Source organism: Lampetra fluviatilis, chromosome 52, assembly GCF_964198595.1.
Source record: "Lampetra fluviatilis chromosome 52, kcLamFluv1.1, whole genome shotgun sequence".
In the NCBI taxonomy this organism is placed as follows: Eukaryota; Metazoa; Chordata; class Hyperoartia; order Petromyzontiformes; family Petromyzontidae; genus Lampetra; species Lampetra fluviatilis.
In genome coordinates, this window is record NC_136326.1 from 248,684 (window position 1) to 270,080 (window position 21,397).

Here is a 21,397-nt window from a genome sequence, read left to right on the forward strand (position 1 = left end):
TTCCCCTCCACATTTAGAATGAACATCACGCGATCACGATAAGCCACCACTTGGTTGAGCTATCATTCGTGATAGCCAGGGTCGCTTCTGAAGAAGAGCTACAGTGGGGCCTTACCTGGTCAAATGAAACATGGCTTCGTGATGATGGGCTGAAGACAAATGAACAGCTATCACTGGCAGTGACAAATACATCGAACTTAAAATGCTTTTTGTATTTGGAAAGGGACAAAATTCCAACACCAACGTATTCATTGCTCGAGTTAAGCCGTCGTTGTATCTCTGGGAGTTTAGTGAACCACGGACTGCGACTTTAACCCACTATCTGTGCTGTCCGTCCAGATCTCTCACAAAGCAGCGAGATCATTCGTGTGATATGATGGCCCATGGAAGTGGATACCACAGAGCTACCTCTGAGATCCCTTCCATAGTCACGTGACAGCACTTTCCACACAGACTGCACTGCCATCTGCTAGCCACCTTGCAGCTCACCGATCTCAAATCATCCCACGGTGACCTCTCATGGTCAAGAGCTCACGATGGCCAGTGTCTTGAATGCCACCTCTCCTCGCCATCGCTTCCTTCCTTCTGACAGATACTTCATCTGTGCCACCGTCGGCAGTCTCGTACTGGGGCACGGTGCTGGTCAATGACGAACTGGAACTAGAAATCGGCCCCCAGGCATTTGTAAACGGACCGGGCCCAAATTGCCATGCGATCTCATTGGCCCATTTGGGCTGGTCCAAAAAAGACAAATGGGCCGGTGAGCAAGAATATTTGGGGCTGCCTAATATGACACATTGCAGTACAGATTAGGAACATTGTAGTGCAAACATTTTATGAAAAAAATGATATTCTTTTTTAAAACTTTTAATTACACTTGCAATCCCCCTTATAGACCGCCCCCCCCCTACTGGCCCTCGAAATAGAATACCCCACCGGGCATTTGCCCTATGGACCGCTTCCCTGTGGTCAGTCCGGGGCCTGGTGCTGGTGACTCCGTTTCACGTGGCTTTCTGTGGTCCAGCACTGTGAGGGCAAGCAGTGAGTGTTGGTGGATCACCGCACGAATGTTGCAACAAATCTCTTCCCATGGGCGTCGAGGAGGAGCCGAACCCTGACTCAACAGCAAGGTACCGACTATTTGTCCCTGCTGGATGGGATAGAGTGTTTCCCCTTCACACGCAAACTCCGGTCATCCTCGCAGCGGCTTTTGGCTAGCCATGGAACAAAGACGGTTACCGCATCACGTCCTTTCAGATGCGCTTCTGTAGCCGTCTGGAGCGCTATTCTTTCCGATTTTAAGAAGCCACTGCAGCTATTCACTTTTAAATCTAGATTGAAAACTAATTTATTGAGAACTGCTTTTTGTGTTTAGTTTGTTGTCCTTCGCCCGCACCTCCGATTAGCACGGCTGGCTACGTACGGTGCGAAAGACGTTCAACATACATACACGTGAGTTTTTTCCTTCGGGTGTTCTGGTTTCCTCCCACTCATTATTTAGATGAAAACATCTTAATATATAGAGGACCACAGAGCTCGGGTAAATATTGATAGTGCCGGCTTCACCGCCAGGCTGCTGCTGCTGCCGCCTTCCAGCTCGTCCGTAGTTCCTCAGCGACTCCTCAATGGCACAAACGAAACATGAAACGAGACTGGCGGCAGTGGTGACACACTCGTGCCTCACAGCCAAGAACCTTGCCGAGGTTCGATTCCCGACTAGGGCGCCTCTCCCTGTGAGTGGAGTTTGTATTTCTCTCCCCTTGTTCTGCGTGGGTTTCTTTCGACTTCTCCGGTAGCTGACAAATACAAAGGCCCAATACAATGTAACCGGTATTGGCCAAAACCACATCCCAATGCTGAGAAATCACGTGCACGTTGCTCAGCTGAGATCAAACAAAGCAGCAGCAACATCACCTTAACTAAACAATTTTATTTACCAGGTAAGGCCCGCTGAGCTATATAGCTCTTTTTCAGAAACGACTTGGCTATCACAAACGATAGCTCAACGAAGTGGCTTATCACGTGGACATTGACAGCAACAACATGCTCTAAACGCGTGTAGTTTCTAAATGTGGAGGGGAAAACCGGAGGACCCGGAGAAAAATCCACGCGACCATCGGGAGAGAGACACGCAAACTCCGAATATAGAGGCATTAGGGTCTGGATCGGGGATCGAACCCACGACCTCCTGTATACTTTAAATAAGTATTGAGACTAAGTGAGGCTTCCCTGTGTAAACAAGCGGAATAATTTTTATAAAAATAAATAACCAGCAGCATCACCATCTGGCTTTATGCGTGAGTCAATGGCCCTGTCTCTCAGCCTTCTCAATGACACGGAGTCGTAGATTATGAGATTATTTGACAGGGGATGAAAGAGAGGCGACGGTGGAGAAGGAATTTGGTGGACGACAGAAGAGAGGGGAGAGAGGGAGGAGAAAGGGAGAGTAGGAAGAGAGAGGCGGGAGGGAATTAAATTTTTTTTTTTACGAAATGATGAACGAAACAAAGCGCCGAATACACCGAGCATCTTCTTGTTTCCACTGATCGTAAAAAAAGAGAGGAGAGGAGCAGAGAGTAAATTGGAGAGAGGGGGATGAGAGAGAGAGGATGAGAGAGAGAGAGGGGATGAGAGAGAGAGAGCGGGGATGAGAGAGAGGAGAGAGGGGGTGAGGAGAGGAAATGAGAGAGAAAGGGGATGAGAGATAGGAGAGAGTAAATGAGAGAGAGAGAGATGGGATGAGAGAAAGAGGGGAGGAGAGTTAGGGGATAAAAGGGGCTGACTGAATCCCACATTCCTGCGCCCTCTTCTAACCCGAACCATATGGGGCTTCGGGATGGGAGGCTCCATTGAGTATGAACACTCACCTACTCACCCACTCACCTATTTACTCACCCACTCACTGAATCAACCACTTACTCAGTTACTCATTCACTCATCCATTCTACCACTAACTCACCTACTCATTCACCCATGCAACCACTCGCTCACGCACTAACCCACCTCATCACCCACTCTGATGCTCACTCTCTCATTAACTCACTCACCCCTTTTCTCTCTCTCCCTCGAATTCGCGCTCTCACCCACTCACTCATCCGTGAACTCTCGCTCTCTCACCTCAATCTCCCAATGCTCTCCACCAATCCCCGCTCTGCACTCGTTTTACGCAATCTCTGAGTGAATCTCACAACAACATGGGGGAGAGAGAGAGCTTGGAGAGAGAGGGAAAAGGGGGGGGGGCGAGAAAGGGGAGAGGGGGGAGATTGGAGGGAGAGAGGGAGGGACAACCGGGGGAGTGAGCAGGGGGAGAGAGAGGGGGGGGGGTCACTATGGGGGAAAGGGGGAGAGAGCTGCAGAGAGAGTGAAATGCAAAGAGGTGGGGGGCGAATTGAGGGGAAAGAGAGAGAAGGGAGAGAGAGCGTGAGAGAGGAAAGAAGCAGGGGGAGGGAGAGTGGGGAGAGTGAGAGTGGGGGGAGAGTGGGGAGAGTGAGGGGAGAGGGGAGAGAGGGGGGAGAGAGGGGGGAGAGAGTGGGGGGAGAGTGAGGGGAGAGGGGGGAGACAGTGGGGAGAGAGTGGGGAGAGAGAGGGGAGAGAGAGGGGGGAGAGAGTGGGGGGACTGTGCGAGGGGAGGGGGGCTCAACTACATCGCACTTCAGCGCGCTCTGCTCGCCTCTCTTCGTCATCACAATCAGCAGCAGCAGCTCGTACCTCTCGATCATCACAATCAGCAGCAGCAGCAGCAGCTCGTACCTCTCGATCATCACAATCAGCAGCAGCAGCAGCTCGTACCTATCGATCATCACAATCAGCATCTTCACAATCAGCATCTTCACGATCAGCATCTTCACGATCAGCATCATCACAATCAGCATCTTCACAATCATCATCTTCACAATCAGCATCTTCACAATCAGCATCTTCACAATCAGCATCATCACAATCAGCATCTTCACAATCTGCATCTTCACAATCAGCATCTTCACAATCAGCATCATCACAATCAGCATCATCACAATCAGCATCTTCACAATCAGCATCTTCACAATCAGCATCTTCACAATCAGCAGCATCAGCATCATCAGCGTCCGCGCTGCTCTCCGCCCCGCGTGCAGTTGCCTGCGAGTTTGCGTGGAGGCTGTGAAGTCGCGAGTTCACAGAGGAGCACCCTCCATCACCACCATCATCATCACCACCATCATCACCAACCTCATCACCAACCTCATCACCACCATCATCACCACCATCATCACTACCACAGCGGCCCCAGCAACGGGCGCTTTCGGGACATTGCATTGGGCGCGGCGCTAAGACCTGGCAGCCGCTACTGCTGATCGATAGGGAGCAGGAGGGGAGCAAGGTGGAAGCAGAGGACAAGCAAGGGAGGAGCTGAGGAGGAGCAGAGAGGAAGCACGCAGCTCGGAGCAAGCAGGGGAGCAGCAGGGCAAGTGCCATGCTGGCCGGGAGGAGAGGGGGGGGTCCCTCTGCTGGGGTCTGGGCCCCGCGTCTCGTCGGGGTCTGTTTTCTCCTCGCCAGTCTCACCTCATCGCAGAGTCCCAACGGGGTCACGGCACCACTAACGGTGAGTGGGGGTTCCTTCGACTACCCCCTCTCTCGTGCCCTCTCATCCCATCCCCTCTCTTGCTCTCTCTCATCTCTTACCCCCTATCATCCCCTCTCTCATCCCCTCTTTCATCCCATCTCTTATCCCCCCCCCGCTCCATCCTCTCTATCACGCGAGAGAATGAGTGAGTGAGCGTAAGGAAACTGCTGAATGAGTGAGAGAGCAAGCGATTGAACGAATGCATGATCGCTAACTCGGTGAATGAGTGTACGGTGAAGTCAATGAATGAGTGGCCTGTGTGATGAATGAGTAACACGAGGAATGAGAGTGAATGAAGTGAGCCAGAGAGGTAGAGCAAGCAACTGGAACGGTGAGTGAGAGAGTTGACGTCAGTGAATGCGCGAATAAAGTAAAAGAATAAATGAATGAGTGAGTGAACGAGTTCAGAGAATGAGATCATTGAAGAGCGACTGGACAAGAGAATGTGACAGTGAATGAGAGTTTCATGATGCATGAGTTGGCGAGAGATTACAGTGCAAGGGAAGTAAACGAGTGACCAAGTGAGATGGCGAATGGTCGAGAGTGTTTACGCACTACGTCCGTCAGCCTGTCTGTCACGACGTGGGTGTGGGGCTTGTCACGACGTGGGTGTGGGGCTTGTCACGACGTGGGTGTGGGGCTTGACACGACGCAGATCGGGTGGGTGGCGGTTCTCATCACGTGACGACGACGGATTTGCGAGACGACGTCAAATGTGGGAAGACGAAATCGCGGCGTTCAAGTTTGACTGCATCACTGGATTTGAACACAAATCTTCGTGGAGTCCATGCGTTTGCGCGATTGTTCTTCATTGGTTGAGCGTGAAACATTTGCCGTCGCCTCTTGTCCAAGCTGGGTAAATCGGACTTAAAAACATTATTGATTTATGGTTTGGTGACTTCATGTTACCTTTTCATCTATTTTGCACTATTGTCGTGTTTGCGTGTCATTGTGTCTGTGTGTCATTGTGTTTGTGTGTCATTGTGTTTGTGTGTCATTGTGTCTGCGTGTCATTGTGTCTGTGTGTCATTGTGTCTGTGTGTCATTGTGTTTGTGTGCCATTGTGTCTGTGTGTCATTGTGTCTGCGTGTCATTGTGTTTGCGTGTCATTGTGTCTGTGTGTCATTGTGTTTGTGTGTCATTGTGTTTGTGTGTCATTGTGTCTGCGTGTCATTGTGTCTGTGTGTCATTGTGTCTGTGTGTCATTGTGTTTGTGTGCCATTGTGTTTGTGTGTCATTGTGTTTGTGTGTCATTGTGTCTGCGTGTCATTGTGTCTGTGTGTCATTGTGTTTGTGTGTCATTGTGTTTGCTGTTGTAACTTTGCTGACCCGCCCATACTGGGCATCTGTCAAAAAGAGCTTCACGGCTCATCGGATTCCTCCTCCTGCAGTCGACATCAAGATTCTGATCCTGAGTTGTGCAATGACAACGCAATGGACATTGGATCTCATCAGCAAGGCCACGTGCATCGCTCGCCGTGTGCATGGGGAGAGGGACAGTGTTGTGTGTGTGTGTTACAATGTAACAAAACCCCTGTCATTTAACCCCGCGTGTCCCGTAATCACGGCAACCTCTCTGTTTACACGCACAATGCATTCTTTATGTAATCGGCGCTCAGATTTTGCTGAGCGTTGCGCATTTTGCCACAGCTCAACGTTTCTTGCATGTGTGTACTTATGAGCGTTTAATACTTACATGCAAATATCCCCCGTGTAGCCTTAACAGACTGTTTGGGGGCAAGTGGCGATGTTTACTACACACCGCACCAGGTACTCGTTTGAGGCTGAGTCGACCTAGGGGAGGCCCGGGATCCGTTTAGATAATCGTCACCGGTGTTGGCCGTGAGCAGGAATCGAACTCTGAACGCCGAATTCATAGCGCAGTGCACGACCGCTCCCACAATACAGGGGGAGTCGTGGCGCAGTGGTTAGCGCACTGCGCTCCCAACTTTGTGGTTGTGAGCTCGATTCCCGCTTCACGGTCAACATCCTGAGTCAACGTAGGACCTCGCCTACGTCAACGTAGGACCTCGCCTACGTTGACTCAGCCGTAAATGAACACTTGGTGCGTTGTGTAAACATCATCACTGGGAGACAAAGGCGGCTGGGCGTGGGGATAGCCACACACACCACCCCCTCGCGGTACCGTGTTGGCTTCAGAGGGTGCTCGCAAGCAGCACTTGCCCCTAGGGCCTGCATGGGCTCTACGGGGGATCTTTGTCTTTGTGTGCTCTTGCGCTGCAACCCCCGCCACGCGGGTTCCATGTGCGGCCATGGCTCACAACAGTGACGGATTTGCTGAACCGCTCCTGGCTCTCCCCTAGGTTGATTCGGCCTTAAACGATGTTGTCTGTGGGCCGAGCCGCTCTTGAAAAAGAGCTGCTTCGATCAATGGGAAATACACTTTCATTTCGAAATGCTTCAATACGGTGCGCTGTGTGTAAAGATCAGGATAGACAAAGGCGGCCAGTGGGGCGTGGTGGTGGCCACAACCCGACCCACCTCCTCACGGTGGCGAGGAGATGTTAACTCCCTCGCCTGGTACACAGGAGATGTTAACTCCCTCGCCTGGTGTGCAGGAGGTCGTGGGTTCGATGCTGACCCTGACCCCTGCTGCTGCTGCTGTGTATTTGGAGCTTGCGTCTCTCTCCCCGTGGTCGCGTGGATTTTCCTCCGGGTCCTCCAGCTTTTCCTTTCCACATTTAGAATCAACATCACCACGCGTTTAGAGTCTTTGCTGAAATTAATTCCACGTGATCAGCCCACGAGCTATCATTTATATTTAGGTGGCTTTTGAAATACATCTATCTCGCTCAGTGGGCCTTACCTGGTCAAATAAAAGATGGTTTTAAAAAGTTTAGTTTGAGTAGGCGCGGGCTAACAATAGTCGATACTTTGTCTGTTTCAGGACTGCTCCGAGGGTTACCTGTGGAATGCCGACCGGCAGCAGTGCCTGGGTGAGTCACGGCGAATCGGGGCGACCGTCCCGGCCCCCCCCCCCAGGCCCCCCACGCTTTGGGGGGCCCCGTGCCTTGACGTCACGGCCTCAGGTGTAATCGCTCCGCTTGAGCTTGAAGGCGTTTGGGGGCCCACACAGCGGGATTTGCCCCGGCCCCACGGTGGCTATGAGATGTCAACTACCTCGCCTGGTGTGCAGGAGGTCGTGGGTTCGATCCCGACCCTGACGCCTGCTGCTGCTGTAGATTTGTGGTTTGCGTGTCTTTCTCCCCGTGGTCGTCTGGGATTTTTTTTCGGATCCTCCGGGTTTCCCTCCGTATTTAGAATCGACATCACGCGTTTAGAGTATTTGGTTGCTGTAAATGTCCACGTGATGAGAAGCCACTTGGTTGAGCTATCACTTGTGATTTCCAGGTCGCTTCTGCAAAAGAGACACATAGCTCATTGGGCCTTACCTGGTACAATAACAACATGTGTTTAGTTTAGTTTCGACGGCCCTGCGTGGGAGAGTTGTACTGTGGAGGAGGGCATGAGATGTGCCCTCGGTGGTGGCTTTTAAGAAGCCGGCTATCAGCTGGGCCGTGGTGGCTACGCTACACGTGGAGTATAAAGAGGCATTGAATTGAGTTTTACAATCGAATGCAACGGGGAGGAAAATCTGATGCAATGTTCTGGAGCAAACATCATGGACAAAGCTCCACGGGAGAGAGACGGCCACGATTGCTGACGTCTTGGACGGAGACAGACGCGTGGCCCACAGATGGTGATGATGGCAAAGTGGGTTGGTCCTTCATGGCCGTGTCGGAGACGCCGGGCTCAGCACCGCTGAGATCGTGGAATACACAGAGACTCGCATAGAGATCCATAGACTCACACAGAGACCCATAGACTCACACAGAGACCCATAGACTCACAGAGAGACCCATAGACTCACAGAGAGACTCATAGACGCACCCCCCCAACCCCCTGGCCCCCGCCCCCACATTGCGACTCCCACAGACGTGAACGAGTGCGAGATCATCCCGGACGCGTGCAAGGGGCAGCTGAAGTGCATCAACCACTTCGGGGGCTACCTGTGCCTGCCCCGCTCGGCGCTCGTCATCCGCACCCCCTCGGGCGAGACCCACGGCGGCGGTGGGGGCGGCGCCTTCCAGCCCGCCGGGGAGAGCCCCCCGGGGGGCCACGCGGCCCCCCCGCCCAGGAGGGCGGTGACGGAGGTGGGGGACGCGGCCGAGGACGTGATGAGCCCCTGCGCGCCGGGACACGGCCTGCAGGATGGCGTGTGCGTGGGTACGTGTGGGTATGTGTGTGTGGGTACGTGTGCGTGGGTATGTGTGTGTGGGTACGTGTTGTGGGGAGCGGTAGTGTAGCGGTTAGCGCGCTGCGCTATGAACCTGGCGACACGAGTTCGATTCCCGCTCACGGCCAACACCAGTGACGATTATCTGAACCGGTCCCGGCCTCCCCTAGGTCGACTCAGCCTCAAATGAGTACCTGGTGAGGTGTGTAAACATCGTCACTGGGGAGACAAAGGCGGTCGGGCGTGGTGCTGGCCACCCACCCCCTCGTGTACCGTTCTGGCCTTCATAGGTGCTCGCTAACAGCACTTGCCCCTACAGTCTGTTAAGGCTATACGGGGGATCTTTGTTTTGTGGGTACGTGTGTGTGGATACGTGTGTGTGGGTGCGTGTGCGTGGGTACGTGTGTGTGGGTACGTGTGTGTGGGTACGTGTGTGTGGGTGCGTGTGCGTGGGTACGTGTGTGTGGGTACGTGTGTGTGGGTACGTGTGTGTGGGTGCGTGTGCGTGGGTACGTGTGTGTGGGTGCGTGTGCGTGGGTACGTGTGCGTGGGTACGTGTGTGTGGGTACGTGTGTGTGGGTGCGTGTGCGTGGGTACGTGTGCGTGGGTACGTGTGTGTGGGTACGTGTGTGTGGGTACGTGTGTGTGGGTACGTGTGTGTGGGTACGTGTGTGTGGGTACGTGTGCGTGGGTGCGTGTGCGTGGGTACGTGTGTGTGGGTGCGTGTGCGTGGGTACGTGTGTGTGGGTGCGTGTGCGTGGGTACGTGTGTGTGGGTACGTGTGTGTGGGTGCGTGTGCGTGGGTACGTGTGTGTGGGTGCGTGTGCGTGGGTACGTGTGTGTGGGTGCGTGTGTGTGGGTGCGTGTGTGTGGGTACGTGTGTGTGGGTGCGTGTGTGTGGGTGCGTGTGTGTGGGTGCGTGTGTGTGGGTACGTGTGTGTGGGTACGTGTGTGTGGGTGCGTGTGCGTGGGTACGTGTGCGTGGGTGCGTGTGCGTGGGTACGTGTGTGTGGGTGCGTGTGCGTGGGTACGTGTGCGTGGGTACGTGTGCGTGGGTGCGTGTGTGTGGGTGCGTGTGTGTGGGTGCGTGTGTGTGGGTGCGTGTGTGTGGGTGCGTGTGTGTGGGTGCGTGTGCGTGGGTACGTGTGTGTGGGTACGTGTGTGTGGGTACGTGTGCGTGGGTGCGTGTGTGTGGGTGCGTGTGTGTGGGTGCGTGTGCGTGGGTACGTGTGTGTGGGTACGTGTGTGTGGGTACGTGTGCGTGGGTGCGTGTGTGTGGGTACGTGTGTGTGGGTACGTGTGCGTGGGTACGTGTGTGTGGGTGCGTGTGCGTGGGTACGTGTGCGTGGGTGCGTGTGCGTGGGTGCGTGTGTGTGGGTGCGTGTGCGTGGGTGCGTGTGCGTGTGCGTGGGTACGTGTGCGTGGGTGCGTGTGTGTGGGTGCGTGTGTGTGGGTGCGTGTGTGTGGGTGCGTGTGTGTGGGTGCGTGTGCGTGGGTACGTGTGTGTGGGTACGTGTGTGTGGGTACGTGTGTGTGGGTACGTGTGTGTGGGTGCGTGTGCGTGGGTACGTGTGTGTGGGTGCGTGTGCGTGGGTGCGTGTGTGTGGGTGCGTGTGTGTGGGTACGTGTGTGTGGGTACGTGTGTGTGGGTACGTGTGTGTGGGTGCGTGTGCGTGGGTACGTGTGTGTGGGTGCGTGTGCGTGGGTGCGTGTGTGTGGGTGCGTGTGTGTGGGTACGTGTGTGTGGGTGCGTGGGTGCGTGTGTGTGGGTGCGTGTGTGTGGGTACGTGTGTGTGGGTGCGTGTGTGTGGGTGCGTGTGTGTGGGTACGTGTGCGGGGGGTGGGTAGAGCAGTGTAGTGGTTAGCAAACTGCGCTACGAACCCAGTGACCCGAGTTCGAATCGCGCTCAGGGCTAACATCGATGACAAATATTTGAACTGGTCCTGGGTCTCACCTAGGTCGACTCAGCCTGAAATGGGTACCTGGTGCGGTGTGTTAAACATCTCCACTGGTGAGACGAGGGCGGTCAGGCTGGCCACCCACCCCGATGCCTACCGTTCCAGCCTTAATAGGTGCTCGTTAATTGCACTTGCCCAACAGTCTGTTCAGGCTGTATGAGATCTTTGTCTTTGAATGGGTGGTGCAGGCTGTGTTTGGGCATGTAGTTAGTGAGGTTCGTGTGTGCGAGGGGCTGGTAACCCCTCCACCTGCTACCACAACATCGCACGTCGGAGAACGAGGAGGCTTACCGCAGCTGTAAGGATGAGTGGTGGGCGCGGGTTGCTGATGAGATGGAATCTGCCTGGTGAGCCGTGATCACAAATCTCTGTAATTCCATCAAAAGAGTAACATGCAACACCTCACTGTCGCCATCCTTAAGGGAACAGGTTTTTGTTATGTGAAGTCTTGGGGGGGGGGGGGAATTCCCTCAGCCCAGACACCGTCACGGGGCGAGGTGGGGGCGGCTGCGGCGCCATCTGTCGAAGAAGCGCAAAGGGCGGTCCCGAGTCTGAGAGCAGGAAAAAAGCGCCGGGCAGAGATGATTTCCCAAACGAAGTGTCTCTATGCAGACTACCCTACATGACATCTTCACAACTGGCTGGATCACATGATGGGTTCTACAGGATTGGAAGGATGCCCTCGTGGTTCCCCACTTTAAGGGGCATCTCCCTCCTCAGTGTGCTGGGAAAGGTCCTGGCAAGGACAATTCAATGTCGCCATGCCAGGTACACTGAGGAGAGGCTTGCGGAGCCCCAATGTGGTTTCAGGCCGAGGCAGTCCTGCCTGGATGCCATAATCCCTGTCCGTCTGCTACAGCAGAGGTGTAGGGAATTCCAACAGGACCTACATCTCTGCGACCTGGTCAAGGCCTATGATACCATCAACAGGCTAGAGCTTTGGGTTCTTCGTGCTTTCGGGATCCCTGACTCTGCACACAATCATCAAGGCCCTTCGTGATGGTGGGTAGGCCCGAGTAAAGTTGTGTGGCCACGAGTTAGAGCCATTTTCTGCTCATCTTGGAGTGCGTCAGAGTTGTCCTCTAGTTCCCACATTGTTTAACATCGTCTTCGGCCACGTAGTTCGGGAAGCCTTACATGGCTGTACCAGTGGAAATCCCATCTAGTGCAGATGCAATCGGAGGCGAATCGATACCCGCGTGCAGTCAAGGGATTGCTCCCGACTGGTTAACCATGTCATGTACGCTGACGATCTGGTGGTTGCTGTTCAATCTTAGAAGGAGTTGGAGGTTCAGATAATCGTCACTGGTGTTGGCCGTGAGAGGGAATCGAACTCGTGTCGCCGGGTTCATTGCGCAGCGCGCTAACCGCTGCACTATCGCTCCCCACACACCCTCACACACACCCTCACACACACACTCACACACTGACACACTCTCACACTGACACACTCACACACACACACCCTCACTCACACACTCACACACTGACACACTCTCACACTGACACACTCACACACACACACCCTCACTCACACACTCACACACTGACACACTCTCACACTGACACACTCACACACACACACCCTCACTCACACACTCACACACTCACACACTCTCACACTGACACACTCTCACACTGACACACTCACACACACACACACTCACTCACACACTCACACACTGACACACTCACACACTCACACCCTCACTCACACACTCTCACACTGACACACTCTCACACTGACACACTCACACACACACTCACTCACACACTCTCACACTGACACACTCTCACACTGACACACTCACTCACACACTCTCACACTGACACACACACTCACTCACACACACACACACTGACACACTCACACACTGACACACTCACACACTCACACACTCACTCACACACTCTCACACTGACACACTCACACACACCCACATGTGCTCCCGATTTGGGGGTCTATCAACATGTCCCCTGAGTGGGGTCATTGGCGGTGATGGGTGGGGCGGGGGGAGCGGAAACACGCGGGCTCGCAGATGTGAAGAGCTCTGGGGCTTTGGGGATGATGGTCGCGGTGTGTGTTCGTGTGTGTGTGTCACGATGTGGTGTGTAAACATCACCACTGGGAGACAAAGGCGGCCGTGCGTGGTGTTGGCCACCCACCCCTTCGTGTGTCGTGCCCGTCTTCATAGGTGCTGGCTAACAACACTCGCCCCAACAGTCTGTTCAAGCTATACGAGGATCTTTGTCTTTGTTAGCGCGCTGCGCGATGAACCCGGCGACCCGAGTTCGATTCCCGCTCACGGCCACCACCAGTGGCGATTATCTGAATCGATCCTGGGCCTCCCCTAGGTCGACTCAGCCTCAAATGAATGGTGCGATGTGAAGAGATCGCCACTGGGGAGACAAAGGCGGCCGGGCGTGGGGCTGGCCACCCAGCCCCTCGTGTGCCACAGTGCCGGTAGCCTTCATAGGGGCTGCTCGCGGACAGCCAACAGTCAGTCTGTTAAGGCTACACGGGGGACCTTTGTCTTTGTTGAGTGCTAGAGTGTGTGTGAATATAAAAATATTCCAGTGTATGTGCGTATGTGAGAGCGTGTGTGTGTGTACGAGTGTGCTAGAGTGTATGAGTGTGTGTGCACGCGTGTGTATAAGTGTGTCAGTGTGTGTGTGTGAGTGTACGCACGTGTGTGTGAGTGTGTGAGTGTACGCACGTGTGTGTGAGTGTGTGTGAGTGTATGAGTGTGTGTACACGCGTGTGTATAAGTGTGTCAGTGTGTGTGTGTGAGTGTACGCACGTGTGTGAGTGTGTGTGTGAGTGTATGCACGTGTGTATAAGTGTGTGTGAGTGTATGAGTGTGTGTACACATGTGTGTATAAGTGTGTCAGTGTGCGTGTATGAGTGTGTGTGCACGCGTGTGTGAGTGTGTGAGTGTATGCACGTGTGTATAAGTGTGTGTGAGTGTGTGAGTGTATGCACGTGTGTATAAGTGTGTGTGAGTGTATGAGTGTGTGTACACATGTGTGTATAAGTGTGTCAGTGTGCGTGTATGAGTGTGTGTGCACGCGTGTGTGAGTGTGTGTGTGTATGCACGTGTGTATAAGTGTGTGTGAGTGTGTGTGTGTGTGGATGCACGTGTGTACACTCACGTGTTTACTCTCGGGGAATCACGACGTCAGTCCTTGCCCCTTTGGCAATCGACTGCTGGACGAGGGCCTCCCCACGACTCGTCCGTGGTGGTGGTGGGGGGGGTGGGGGTGCTTGACCATACTTCACCACACTGATCGGTGCGTAATTAACGCCGGTTCGAGAGCGCCCATCAAGGTCAACTTCCCCCACGACCCCTCCGCGCCCCCTCTCTGCCGCTACAGACGTGGATGAGTGTGTGGGGGGGGGCGAGCCGGTGTGCCCCCCATCCAAGACGTGCGCCAACACCGCGGGCAGCTACACGTGCCAGTGCCCCAGCGGCTACCAGGAGAGCTACGGAGGCGTCTGCGTCGGTAAGTGGCCGCCCCACGGGGACATCGGGGGGTTGACAGCAGCACGACGATGATGATGGTGGTGGTGGTGGGGGTGGTGAGCGTGAGGGTGGTGGTGGGGGTGGTGGTGGTGGGGGTTGCGGTGGTTGTGGGGGTGGTGGGGTTCTTTTCACTATCTGTGTGCTGTCTGGGGCCGCACTAAATAACAAAAGATAAACAAATAACAAGAAGATAAAAAATAAAAATAACAAGAAGATTAAAAAAATAACAAGAAGATAAAAAATAAAAACAAAAAGATAAAACAATTTAAATAACACGAAGATTTAAATAAAAAAAGAAGATAAAAAATAACAAGAAAAAATTAAATAAAACTAACATGAAGATAAAACTAACAAGAAGATAAAAAATAAAAAATCACCGAAGTCCAAGAGCCCCACTGCAGTCCTTAGAGAGCCACCCGCCTGCAGCGCCAGAGCCGCAGGCTGACGACCCCTGCGGTGGAGCAATGGGGGTACAGAGAGGGGGTACAGCAAGGGGGTACAGAGAGGGGATACAGCAAGGGGGTACAACAAGGGGATACAGCAAGGGGGTACGGAGAGGGGGTACAGAGAGGGAGTACAGCAATGGGGGTACAGCAAGGGGGTACAGCAAGGGGATACAGAGAGGGGGTACAGCAAGGGGGTACAACAAGGGGGTACAGAGAGGGGATACAGAGAGGGGGTACAGAGAGGGGGTACAGCAAGGGGGTACAGAGAGGGGATACAGCAAGGGGGTACAACAAGGGGATACAGCAAGGGGGTACGGAGAGGGGGTACAGAGAGGGGATACAGCCTAGTATATGGGGTACAGCAAGGGGATACAGCCTAGTCACCTAGTGTATGGGGTACAGAAATAATCTGCGGCTGCTGTGTCTCCCCGTGTGTGTCCCCGTGTGTCTCCCGGCGTCTCCGTGTGCCTCCCGGCGTCTCCTCCACTTCTCCGCGTGTCTCCCCCCGCCCCCCCCAGACATCAACGAGTGTCTGTACGGGCACTGCCAGCAGCGCTGCGTCAACTCGCCGGGCTCGTACCGCTGCCAGTGCTCGGCGGGGTTCGTGCTGGCGGACAACGACCACTCGTGCCAGGGTGAGCGCTCGAGCGAGCCACAGGTCTGAGCATCCACCGCGCAAACCACGGCAGCGGGAGATGCGGATGGTAGCTGATGATGCACAAATGGGAAATAAACAAACTGGTGGTCTGACTTTGGTCATCCAGAACTGAGCGTAGTACAACGTGGAACGACACGTTAGCGGAGGAGACATCATCACAGCGACGACGACGATGGTGACACGACTCCGCTCGTGCTCCTGACGCCGTTGTCTGCGCTTGCCCCACCTGAGTGTGAGACTGGAGACGTCGCTCTGCGTCTACATCAGCAGCAGACGTCTGGAAGAAGAAGATCGACTCAGCACTACCCATACACTCAGCACTGTCATAGACTCAGCACTGTCATAGACTCAGCACTACCCATAGACTCAGCACTGTCATAGACTCAGCACTGTCATAGACTCAGCACTACCCATAGACTCAGCACTGCCCATAGACTCAGCACTGCCCGTAGACTCAGCACTGCCCACAGACTCAACACTGCACCATAGACTCAGCACTACCCATAGACTTAGCACTGCCCGTAGACTCAGAACTGCCCATAGACTCAACACTGCCCGTAGACTCAGCACTGCCCATAGACTCAGCACTGCCCGTAGACTCAGCACTGCCCATAGACTCAACACTGCAGTCCATAGACTCAGCACTGCAGTCTATAGACGCAGCACTGCCCATAGACTCAACACTGCACCATAGACTCAGCACTGCCCATAGACTCAGCACTGCCCATAGACTCAGCACTGCCCACAGACTCAACACTGCACCATAGACTCAGCACTACCCATAGACTCAGCACTGCCCACAGACTCAACACTGCACCATAGACTCAGCACTACCCATAGACTCAGCACTACCCATAGACTCAGCACTACAGTACCCGGTACGATGTGTAAACATCGATGTGTAAACATCGTACCGGGGCTGCGACAAAGGGGGCGCTCATCGGCGCGCCGTGCTGGCACTTTCTAAAAAGAGCTCTTCATTTGTCTTGCCTGCGCGGGGCTACCTGGGGGAGCTTCGCCTCTGTGTCTGTGTGCGCGCAGACGTGGACGAGTGTGCGGGCGAGCAGCCGCCGTGCGCCCAGCTGTGCGCCAACTCGCACGGCAGCTTCCAGTGCCGCTGCGAGGCGGGGTACTCGCTGGCTCGTGACCGCCGGGCCTGCACCGGTACCGCACTGGCAGGGGCGATCACGATGATGATGATGATGATCACGATGATGATGATGATCACGATGATGATGGTGATGATGATCACGATGATGATGATCACGATGATGATAATCACGATGATGATCACGATGATGATCGCGATGATCACGATGATGATCACGATGATGAGCACGATGATGATGATCACGATGATGATGATCACGATGATGATGATCACGATGATCACGATGATGATGATGATGAGCACGATGATGATGATCACGATGATGATGATCACGATGATCACGATGATGATCACGCCGATTATGATCACTATGGTGATTACGATGACGATAATGATCACGATGATGTTCATGATGACGAAGATCACGATGACAATGATGACGACGCTGATGATGACGATGATGATGACGATGATGATGATGACGATGATGATGATGACGACGATGATGACGACGCTGATGATGACGCTGATGATGACGATGATGATGATAACGATGATGATGATGATCACGATAATCACGATGATGATGATGACGCTGATGATGATGACGATGATGACGATGATGATGACGATGGAGACCAGAGAGTCTCAGAATTTGCTTTTGGGAACTCGTCACGGGAAACGGTGAAATTGAGATTCGTTAGATTGAGATTAGTTAGATTAATTTACTTGAGCATGAAGGTGTTGGGCTCTTCCTCTCTGTCGCTCACCCTCTCTCTTACTCACCCTCTCGCTCACCCTCTCTCTCACTCACTCACCCTCTCTCTCACTCACCCTCTCTCTCTCACTCACCCCCCTCTCACTCACCCTCTCTCTTGCTCACCCTCTCTCTCACTCACCCTCTCTCTCTCACTCACCCTCTCTCTCACTCACCCTCTCTCTCTCACTCACCCCCCTCTCACTCACCCTCTCTCTCTCGCTCACCCTCTCTCTCACTCACCCTCTCTCTCACTCCCCCTCTCTCTCACTCACCCTCTCTCTCTCACTCACCCCCCTCTCACTCACCCTCTCTCACTCACCCTCTCTCTCACTCACCCTCTCTCTCACTCACCCTCTCTCTCTCACTCACCCCCCTCTCACTCACCCTCTCTCTTGCTCACCATCTCTCTCACTCACCCTCTCTCTCTCACTCACCCTCTCTCTCGCTCACCCTCTCTCTCGCTCACCCTCTATCTCACTCACCCTCTCACCCTCTGTCGCTCACCCTCTGTCTGTCCACCCCACGAGATGTGGACGAGTGCCGCCACTCCACCTCGCTGTGCCACTACCGGTGCCACAACACGGACGGCAGCTTCCACTGCAGCTGCCCCGAGGGCTTCTCCATGCACAGCAACAACCGCAGCTGCCTGGGTGACTCGCACCGTCAACACCGTCAACACCGTCACCACCGTCTCCATCATCATTGTCATCACCGTTATCATCATCATCATCACCACCGTCTCCATCATCATTGTCATCATCGTTATCATCATCATCATCACCACCGTCTCCATCATCATTGTCATCACCGTTATCATCATCATCACCACCGTCTCCATCATCATTGTCATCACCGTTATCATCATAGACTTCATTATCGGCATCATAATAATCATCGTGAGCATCCCGCACCTCCAATTAGCACGGTTGGCTACGTACGGTGTGAAAGAAGTCCAACATATGTACATAATCATCGTCGCTAGTATTGCCATCATCATGATCATTATCGTCATCATCATCGTCATCATTGTCGTCATCATCCTGTCCCCGTGTGCCCCTGCATGTCCTCGTGTCTCCGTGCCTCATTCCTCTCCATGTCCCTTGCCCCCCCCCGCCCCCCGGCTAGACGTGAACGAGTGTGAGGGGGGGTCTGGGGGACCCGCTTGCCGCGACTCCCAGCGCTGCTACAACCTGCCCGGCGGGCACCGCTGCATCGACGCGCTCGTGTGTCGCGAGCCCTACACGCAGTCCGCAGACGAGTGCGTGTTCATGTCGAGTCCACCGAGGAGTGGACCACGCACCCACTCACTCACCCGCTCGCTCACCCGCTCGCTCACCCGCTCGCTCACCCGCTCGCTCACCCGCTCGCTCACACCGCTCGCTCACCCGCTCGCTCACCCGCTCGCTCACCCGCTCGCTCACCCGCTCGCTCACCCGCTCGCTCACCCGCCCGCTCACCCGCCCGCTCACCCGCCCGCTCACCCGCCCGCTCACTCGCCCGCTCACTCACCCGCTCACTCACCCGCTCACTCACCCGCTCACTCACCCGCTCACTCACCCGCTCACTCACCCGCTCACTCACCCGCTCACTCACCCGCTCACTCACCCGCTCACTCACCCGCTCACTCACCCGCTCACTCACCCGCTCACTCACCCGCTCACTCACCCGCTCACTCACCCGCTCACTCACCCGCTCACTCACCCGCTCATTCGTTCATCAGCCCACTCACCCACTCACTCATTCAACTACCACTCAGTCACTTACTTACCCACTCACTCATTCAACTACCCACTCACTCACCCACTCACTCACTCACTTACCTGCTCACTCACTCACTCACCCACTCACACACTCATTCAACTACCCACTCACTCACCCACTCACTCACCCACTCACTCATTCAACTACCCACTTACCCACTCACTCACCTGCTCACTGGTTCATCAGCCCACCCACCCACTCACTCACTCACTCATTTATCAACCCACTCATTTATCTACCCACTAACTCATTCAACTTCCCACTCATTCACCCACTCACTCATCCAACTACCCACTCACTCACTCACGCACTTACTCATTCAACTACCCACGCACTACTTTATCTACTCACTCACCAACTTACTCACTTATTCACCCACTCACTCATTCACCCGCACACGTACCCAAAACTGAACTATTTTTTTATTTTACCAAAGGCCCACTGAGCTATGTAGCTCTTTTTCAAAAGCCACCTGGCCACAAATGATATCTCAATGAAGTGGCTTATCATGTGGAAATTTATAGCAGTCAAAATACTCTAAACGCGTGTACTTTGTGTGGAGAACCGAGAGAAAAACCGGAGGACCCGGAGAAAAAAACTCCAAATAAAGTACAGCATTATATAGCCGAGTACCCAATCACCCACACACACTCGTCCACTTACTCGCTTATTCGCCCACCCACCTGTCTGTGCGTGTGTCTGTGCGTGTGTCTGGGCGTCTGTGCGTTTGTGCGTGTGTCTGTGTGTGTGTGTCTGTGCGTGTGTCTGTGCGTGTGTATGTATGTCTGTGCGTGTGTCTGTGCGTGTGCCTGTGTGTCTGTGCGTGTCTGTGCGTGTGTCTGTGCGTGTGTGTCTGTGCGTGTGTTTGTGCGTGTGTCTGTGCGTGTGTCTGTTCGTGTGTCTGTCTGTGTGCAGCCTGTGCGTGTGCCCCAGCGAGCTGCCCGCGTGCACGGACCTGCCCTACTCAGTGCGCTACAAGTTCATGGACATCGCGGGCGGGCGCCGCGTCCCCGCAGACATCTTCTACCTGCAGTCGCGCGTCCACTACCAGGGCGCCTACAACTCCTTCCAGATCCGCGCCGGCAACGAGGCCAAGGAATTCGTGCTCAGGGTGAGAGAGGTCACCCCCAGCGGCAGGTCGCGTTTGCCAACCTGATGCCCGCCTGCCCGCTCGCCAGCCCACCTGCCCAAACGCCCACCCACACTACCACCCGTCCTCTCGCTTACACACCCACCCATCCACTCGCCCGCCCGCCCACCCGCTCGCTCGCCCACCCACCCGCTCGCCCGCCCACCCACTCGAACCACCCACCCACTCGCCCATCCACCCACCCACTCGCCCACCCACCCACCCTCTCGCCCACCCACCCACCCTCTCGCCCACCCACCCACCCTCTCGCCCACCCACCCACCCATCCTCTCGCCCCCCACCCCTCCGGCCAACGTTCCGCCCACCCTCCTCCCGCAGCAACTGAACGAGCACACGGCGATGCTGGCGCTGATCCGTGCGGTGCGAGGGCCTCGCGACATCCCCCTGGAGCTGGAGGTGTTCACGGTGCACCCGCTGCTGGGCCTGCACACGTCCTCGCTGCTACGCCTGCACATCTTCGTGACGAGCCAGCCGTTCGGCAACCGCTGAGTCCCAGCGTCGTCATTGTGACCCCCCCACCCACTAACCCCCCCACCCACTAACCCCCCCCCCCCCACTAACCCCCCCCCCCCCCCACTAACCCCCACACACAGCGCAGAGCCGCCCGGCGCGGACGTTCCGGATGGCCCCCGCCCCGCCCCATCGCATGGAGTCGTCGCCACGCTCGAATCGTAGCGACGCAGGGGGTGCACGCAGTGACGTCGGCAGCCCCCCCCCCCGCTCTCCTATCCTCATCGAACCCCTCTCAGCCCCCCCTCCCATCTCCACCCGGGCCCCCCCCCCACCCTCCCTCCTCCCCCCAGCGTCTCCGCGGGCCGAAGTCGCTTCTCCGCGTGCTGCATCCGTGGGGGTGCACGGCGGCGGCGGCGGTGGCAGCAGCAGGAGCGGCGCTGCACCGGCAGCACCCAGCCCCCTGCGGGCCGCCGCCTCCTCCTCCTCCTCCTCGCCCCGGCAGCCGCTCGCGTCGTTCTGCGTGCGCGGTGTGCCGCTCGCGTCGTTCTGCGTGCGCGGTGTGCCGCTCGCGTCGTTCTGCGTGCGCGGTGTGCCGCTCGCGTCGTTCTGCGTGCGCGGTGTGCCGCTCGCGTCGTTCTGCGTGCGCGGTGTGCCGCTCGCGTCGTTCTGCGTGCGCGGTGTGCCGCTCGCGTCGTTCTGCGTGCGCGGTGTGCCGCT

The 21,397-nt window shown here is 55.4% G+C and overlaps 2 protein-coding genes across 2 annotated transcripts in view; one reads left to right on the forward strand and one right to left on the reverse strand.

Annotated features, from left to right (window-relative positions):
• Window positions 1-21,397, reverse strand: part of LOC144949033 (ectonucleoside triphosphate diphosphohydrolase 5-like) — a 274,189-nt gene that overhangs the window by 236,005 nt on the left and 16,787 nt on the right. The window lies entirely within an intron of this gene.
• On the forward strand, window positions 3,642-20,754 carry LOC144948974 (EGF-containing fibulin-like extracellular matrix protein 2). Its single transcript, XM_078878755.1, has 10 exons — window positions 3,642-4,579; window positions 7,509-7,557; window positions 8,558-8,848; window positions 14,193-14,321; window positions 15,306-15,422; window positions 16,487-16,609; window positions 17,844-17,966; window positions 18,442-18,574; window positions 19,993-20,188; window positions 20,546-20,754. Exons 1-10 carry the CDS (start codon window positions 4,451-4,453, stop codon window positions 20,714-20,716), a joined length of 1,461 nt encoding a protein of 486 aa, XP_078734881.1. The 5' UTR covers window positions 3,642-4,450; the 3' UTR covers window positions 20,717-20,754.

Bases quoted from the DNA above. Each gene is read 5' to 3' on its own strand.
- LOC144948974 (XM_078878755.1), top strand. From the start codon at position 4,451: ATGCTGGCCGGGAGGAGAGGGGGGGGTCCCTCTGCTGGGGTCTGGGCC. The intron at 14,322-15,305 runs GTAAGTGGCCGC...CGCCCCCCCCAG, and splicing joins CTACGGAGGCGTCTGCGTCG to ACATCAACGAGTGTCTGTAC. The intron at 16,610-17,843 runs GTACCGCACTGG...CCACCCCACGAG, and splicing joins TGACCGCCGGGCCTGCACCG to ATGTGGACGAGTGCCGCCAC.